Genomic DNA, 6,887 nt, shown 5'->3' on the forward strand with positions numbered 1-6,887 from the left:
CAATATTATCTTTTTGTAAAGCACCCATTTGGGCCACGTTTTGTGTGTGGAGGCATAGGTCAGTGTGTTTCCCAGATTAAGTGGACTGCTCTAAGTACAGCTCAGGCTTGTGTTGAGCTGTGAGCTGCCAAGGAGAGCAGCCACAGGATGTTTAGGCCAGTGGGACTCACTACGTGTGACTAATGAGTTTGTTGAAACCCTCTTTAAACACCAGTGTGTCCCATGTGTGCAAATAAACAAAGAGAAACACGTGCAGTACCAGACTAGAAAGGGTGTTTGTTTTATGCTCCATGAGAATATCCTGTAAACCTGAACATCACTGGTTTCACTTTTCTGTAAATTTAAAGTTTTATATCACAGAATCTGCGATTTACAGTAACTGCAATCATGGTTACAGTGACTCATGTATACACTGTCTCGTGTGCAGAGGTGTGATGATCAGACCATACTGTGTGAAACCTGAACTCTCTTCTCTCCACATGTAGTTTTTGCAGGGAAGATCAGAGTGAGAGCAGTCTGGTAGAAGATGTCTGCAGAAGGAAATGATGCGTCACTGGATTAGTGCCTGCAGATCTGTCCCAGCCTCTTCCTCCTCCTGAGCTGCTGAGACGCCTCCAGAAGGGCACGACACTCACTGCTCGCTTTCCCTCCACCAAGCCTTCCACATGAGCCAACCAAGCCTTACCTCCCCACCAGGATGAAGAAAGAAAAGGAAGCACATGTTTTGCTATTTTTCCTCATGCTTCACTTCACCTTGGGTAGGCTCTGTTTATCTTTCTTCTTTGTTTGGCTTTGTGTGTGGTTAAGGCTTCTTGCCTTGCTCTTATCTGGTTAATCCTCTAACACACAGAGGACATGTCCATCTTAGTGTAGACTGTTTATGCTGTGTGTACTTCATATTTAAAATGTTTGTATTTACATTGTTGGAAAAAAAAAATCCAAATATATCCACAGTTCTTCTCACACCCATCCTCCTCTTCCTCCCTGCTTTCGGTTCCTGCCCTTTTTAGCAAGTGAGTACAACAGTTATCTCTTAATTACATAAGCATTTCCATTAGAAACAGAACAAATTATAGACAAGTAATTATGATTTGTGTCATTTTTCAGCTTTATACAGTTAATAGAGTAGCTTGCTAATACAATATTCCATTATTTTATCTCTTCTGTTCAGATAACTTGGAACATGTTTATATGTTTTTCCTTAAAGGACAATCAGACTATGCTCCTTATTTTTATGATAATGGACCCAGCAGTACAAATGGGAATATGGCCTTCTTGAGCATCTCTGAGGACACACCAGTTGGTAAGTCTCTAATGATAACTTTAACAGACACAGATCCAGTTCATTGATCATGTTCACTCTAGTTTAAAGGTTAATTTTAAGTGTAACAATGAAATGATCACGCTGATATGAGGCTTGAGCTAATCTGGATTGTGACGTACATCAAGACTTACAAGAAGAAATAGATGGGTGGTGGCTCATCGGCCAGATTATCGAACATGCATCGACACTGAATAAGAAATGAAACAAAAGCATTTGCACCTTCTCTGCATGAATATAAAAATGTCTAAGGTTTTGCTGAATGTGACGGTTTAGCCTTTTTTTTTTCTCTGTGTAATTTGCTTCCATGTAGGAACACAGATATACACCCTGAACGGCACTGATTCAGAGGGGGATCCGGTACGATATGGTCTGAGTTTTGAAAAGGGCTCCAAAGAATATTTTAGGGTAGAGCCCAAATCTGGAAACGTGACCCTAATTCAGGAGCTTGACAGAGAGGTGAGCGAAGTTGATGAGACTCTTATTTTGAAGAAACCTGCTGTAAATCTGTCACTATGGCTCAAAGTTCCTTTTACATTTTCTTTATAGAAACAAGATGAAATCTCAGTGCTTGTGAGCATAACGGATGGTCGCAATAAAGTAAGATTGTGATTTTTGTGCAACTTTTTTTTATATGTGGTTGTCATTGCTGGTTTCATTACCTCCATGCATTTTATTTTTACAGCTGCGTTGATGTCATTACATTATAATTGTGAAATAAAAGAAAAATAATAAGAGCAAAGAAAAGCATAGCAGTTATTTATTTATTTTCATTTCAGTTAATTATCTCTTAATTATATATATATTTTTTTCTCCTAAATAGTCTGTAGCCTTAAAATTAACCCCAAATTGTGTGGTTGTTTTAATTTATGATTGATATTTAGTATTTTTGCTCTTGCGTTCAGGTTGTTGAGACAGTGAGAGTGTTTGTTACTGATGCCAACGATGAAACACCTGAATTTCAAAACCTGCCTTTCATCATTGATGTCCCAGAGGTGCAGTATATCAAACAAATAAACCTAATGCAATGCAATAAATACAGTGAACCCCTTTTAGAGATCAACCTGTAAATCTGATAACTGTGTCAAACAATAATAACAGTTGAGATTGAAGTGGGTTTGGGGGTTATAACATCTTCTTGTCTCTTCTCCAGGACACTGCTCCAGGAAGTAGCATCTACAGAGTCCAAGCAGTGGATAAAGACATGGGCTCAGGAGCCAGTGTCTCATATTATCTACAGGTAACTTTACAGCTTTACTGTTATGAAAATGCACAGCTGTGACCCTGGTATCTTTAAAATGCCCTGTCTTGGTGAAATTTAGTGCTAGATGTAAAATGTTTTTGCAGCTGAATTAAAACGAGGTTGGCCAAGGCCGTTCTAGGCTACCACTAAATTTCAGGAACACATTGGATGATTTATGTGGAATTTTAAGCACTAAATCTTGCCGTTTATTTTAACTCTAAATTGGTTTTTGAAACTCGGATAAAAAGCATTACCTAGACAGTTTTCATTCAGATTTTTAATGCATCCAAAACCAAATATTCCCTAAAATGTTATTCATGGTTTTAGAATCGCTGCATCTCTCTTCACTCTGGCATTAAGTGAAAAAAATAAAAAATAAAATGCAGCAGTAATAGTAACACATGCAGAGAGAAGTGACTTAAAGTAACCCAGGCTAGAAAAGTTTTAGCTATGTTATCCCTCTTGTACATGTACATGGCCTCCAGTTGCTGAGCTGTTAATAGCTTATCTTCAGCCTACATCTCCAGAGCTCTTAACTCCTGTACCCTGAAGTCTGCCACAATCATATTTGAAAGCATGAGCAAGCATGTATTATTATTATTATTATTATTATTATTATTATTATTATTATTATTATTATTATTATTATTATTATTATTATTATTATTATTATTATTATTATTATTATTATTATTATTATTATTATTATTATTATTATTATTTCTCACTATCTTTATCTTTTTATTGTCTGATCCTATTTTCACTCTGTAATTGGTTTGAAAAATGTATTACATCTATTGTTACAGCTTTACCATTACTATCCACACAGTGATCCTGCTAACTGGCTTGGTTTGGCTCTAACAGTCGAGGGGGAGGCCAGAGGTCGAGCTGAGAGCTATGCTGCCATGTGGAGGGCAGAAAAGGGCATTGGAGTGATGGGACAGTGTGTGGAGGGGGAAGATTAATCTCATACCAGAGAGCAGTCTGGAAACATTTTAGTTGATTAAATTTCAATTACATTTGAGCAAGGCATTGAAGGCTTTAATAGGGACTTAGGTTTGGTCTGGGCCAACAGATGACAGCACAGTAGCTGTTACTGTTTAACAAAAAATGACAGGGTTATAATGAGGCAAGTCAAGAGTTAATAGTGATTAGAGGCATCTTTAAAATGAAAGTGCACTTGATTTCTAAATGTAACCAGAAATGAAACACATACTCACACTGTTTGCCGTTATGCTAATCACTGCAGACTGTGTGGCTCTTTATATTATCAGACCTCCCCGTTTGCTAAGTTCACCATCGATGGGCACAGCGGAATCCTTAGAGTCAAACCTGGTGAGACTCTAGACTATGAGACCACAGCAACGCATTTTGTGACAGTGGTTGCAAAGGTGAGAAGTCATTCTTGTCCTTTGGGTTTGGGTTGTTCCTGCTGTCTTCTCGGATGCCTTAAACACACGTTTACACTCTGAGCAATTTGGCTTGTTGGTTTCTCCGTCCTCACCATGTGTTAGAAGTTTCAGATTGATCATCACTACAGCCTTCATTAGTTTTGCCAGGTACTGTGTCTGAATACAACGCCAACGCTTTTGATGAGTTTCAATAGTCATCACTTATGAAGTAAATGAAAGGGTGATGAGATGTTGAACTGTTGTTCCCAGTTTGAGTAACCTGAAGTGCAGTCCTACTGTTAAGAATGATCAAGAGGTTTTCTATGTCTGTAGGCATGTGTGTCTGTAGAATTAACATACAAGCAGATACAGCTATTTAAAACCTCTGTGTTAGGATTCCCATGAAATGCTTCAAAGTGGCTCGAAAGGGTTTGAACTCATTAGTTTTATAGGCAGGCTTTTATATTTCTTTTACACTTACAGGATCATCAAGATCAAATTTGTGACATCTGCTACTCTTCCTGGGTCCACACAAAAATATATGAATGTACAAGACTCTTGGCATAATCTGTTCCATAGTAAATAAAATCTCACTCTCCAGGAATCAAACTTACTATAGCCATGGAAATGATGTTACCAATTTTAGTGTTCCCAATCATGCTGAATTTGACATGCTAAGTGTGGATAAAGAGGTTTACATCCCAGATTTAAACAGATGTCTAATCAATATGGATGATAAAATCATACTAAACCACTGTAGTGATTATGTTATTTGATTTTGTTTTATTTTGTAATACTGTTTAGATAGTTAACAGATAAACCATTTCAAGCTAGATAGTATCTGGTTACTGTTCTTGTAGCTCATGTTATTTTAGTTGGGTAAAATGGGGAAAAGTACTCATAGTAAAATGAAATCTCTATGTAGGGATATTTCTTGAGCCTGGTATCTGATGTCCACTAACTGCCAAATGTAAAATATAAGCAGCATTAGAAATATCACAAAGTGTGCTAACTATGTCATCTGCTTCACTATCCATTTTCTCAGGATGGAGGTGGAATGTACAAGGGGAAGCAACAGGTGTTGACCTCCACAGCCACCATAACCATTCATGTAATTGATGCCCAAGACGTGCCTCCATCTTTCCTAGGAACCCCTTACTTTGGCTACATCTATGAAGTCTCAGTCCCTGTGCGTTCTCTATTTCTCACACAGTTAACAGTGATCAGGACACATTTGTTTTCATACAGTATGCATAATTATATATTTCTTCTTTCTTTTAGGGTTCTGAAATATTTACAGTCTATGCTAAAGACGGAGACCAAGGCAGTCCAAACCCCATACATTATTCCATTATGGATGGTAAGAACAATACATGAAGAAATCAATTCCAATCTTATTTTGCTCAGTCTTTTTAAAATCATGATCTCCAAACATACAGTTTCATGTCTGTCATTACCTTTCAGGTAGTGATGGTGTTTTTGATATAAATAGCACTAGTGGATGCATCACCCTGTCAACTTATCCATCTCTTCTGAAAAATGAATTATATGAAATTAAAGTGAAGGTAATGTTTCTTAGGAATCATCTCATATAAGCTGACTTGCTTTTACTGCTGAATGTGTTGATGGGTGTCATTTTTAAACCCAGGCGTCTGAGGTAGGACCAAATGATAAGTTGTTGGACTATGACGTTACCACGGTGACTGTCCGGGTGGTGGATCTCAACAACCATCCTCCGACATTTTATGGAGAAAACGGACCACAGAGCAAGTTTGAGGTCAGCATGTATGAGCATCCTCCTGCAGGAGAGATCCTCCGAGGCTTTAAGATCACCGTCAATGACTCTGATCAAGTAGGTCTACTCCCAAATTTCACTCAGGGCTCACATTAAACTACAGTAAAGTGCTGTTACTTGTCAATAATTCTGACAAAGGCTGGTGCTCTAACAACAATTGCAGTGTTTTTAAAATGAATGTTGCCTCTTCCTGTTGAGTTTGTTCCTCTGCTGACAGATAAAATAATAACCTCTGGGTATAATGTAGCATTAACATCTGTCAGCCAGCCTAAAAGCATGTGCAGTTATGCAACACCATTTAAAAATGTCAATAAAATCAGTTAATTTAAGCTTTCAGACAAAATGTTACTAATTGTGCCCCCCAATTTTTATTTAAATCCACCAAGGTTTGCATCTTGTGTCTGCTCATTCTTCAGTTTTATTGTTTTTCTTGGCAGCTAAATTCTTACTGGCTGTAATTGACTTGCTTACTTAATTCACACTGCTGCTTATGTTTCTTTGTAGGGGGCAAATGCTAAATTTAAACTGAGACTAGTGGGGCCGAGCCGAGTGCTGCGAGTGGTTCCCCAGACAGTCCTCAATGAGGCGCAGGTGACCATCATTGTGGAAGACGCATCTGGCATCGACTATGAAAAGGGACCAACACTTTCTTTTAAGGTTAGACTTCATCTATCACTAAATTATGAATGAAGATAATTGTAATGACAGAAATAATTAATATAGGGCAGCAGCTAATTACTATTTTCACCTTTTCTTTGTATTTCAGTATCTTTTTTGTGTTTTGTTTTGTTTTTTTCATAAATTAGAAGCAATTAATCAGTTATCAGAATAGTTGTAGATTAATTTTTAGCCATGCTAGCAACATCTGAAACCCCCCTCTGGCCACTTATTACATTTACTTCCCCGTGACAGCTAACTATTAAAAACTAATAGAACCTTTTACTATTTGGGTTTCTTTACAACACACATTATTCACAGAACTGCTGGTATGGCTTGGAATATTAATTAGCTTTCACTATTATGATTAACCAATTAAACTTTTCAGCATTTATTTATAATGCATGTGCCTTTGCACGTGTCTCTCTGCAGCTGCTGGCAGTGGAGATCGACACTCCTGAGCGGGTCAGTGCAACAGCT

At 37.7% G+C, this 6,887-nt stretch overlaps 1 protein-coding gene across 1 annotated transcript in view; it reads left to right on the forward strand.

Moving 5' to 3' along the window:
• The first annotated feature begins 386 nt into the window (after window positions 1-386).
• The window catches only part of LOC109963097 (cadherin-related family member 1), a 14,332-nt gene continuing 7,831 nt past the window's right edge, over window positions 387-6,887 (forward strand). The window contains exons 1-14 of the mRNA XM_020605382.1: window positions 387-758; window positions 1,011-1,013; window positions 1,208-1,303; window positions 1,635-1,780; window positions 1,871-1,921; window positions 2,227-2,316; window positions 2,475-2,561; window positions 3,839-3,955; window positions 5,001-5,144; window positions 5,237-5,315; window positions 5,420-5,520; window positions 5,604-5,807; window positions 6,255-6,407; window positions 6,840-6,872. Of these exons, the coding sequence (XP_020461038.1) occupies window positions 698-758; window positions 1,011-1,013; window positions 1,208-1,303; window positions 1,635-1,780; window positions 1,871-1,921; window positions 2,227-2,316; window positions 2,475-2,561; window positions 3,839-3,955; window positions 5,001-5,144; window positions 5,237-5,315; window positions 5,420-5,520; window positions 5,604-5,807; window positions 6,255-6,407; window positions 6,840-6,872 (1,365 nt within the window). The 5' untranslated portion in view covers window positions 387-697. The remainder of the gene's footprint in view (window positions 759-1,010; window positions 1,014-1,207; window positions 1,304-1,634; window positions 1,781-1,870; window positions 1,922-2,226; window positions 2,317-2,474; window positions 2,562-3,838; window positions 3,956-5,000; window positions 5,145-5,236; window positions 5,316-5,419; window positions 5,521-5,603; window positions 5,808-6,254; window positions 6,408-6,839; window positions 6,873-6,887) is intronic.

Source organism: Monopterus albus, unplaced genomic scaffold, assembly GCF_001952655.1.
Source record: "Monopterus albus unplaced genomic scaffold, M_albus_1.0 scaffold69.1, whole genome shotgun sequence".
NCBI classification, from domain to species: Eukaryota; Metazoa; Chordata; class Actinopteri; order Synbranchiformes; family Synbranchidae; genus Monopterus; species Monopterus albus.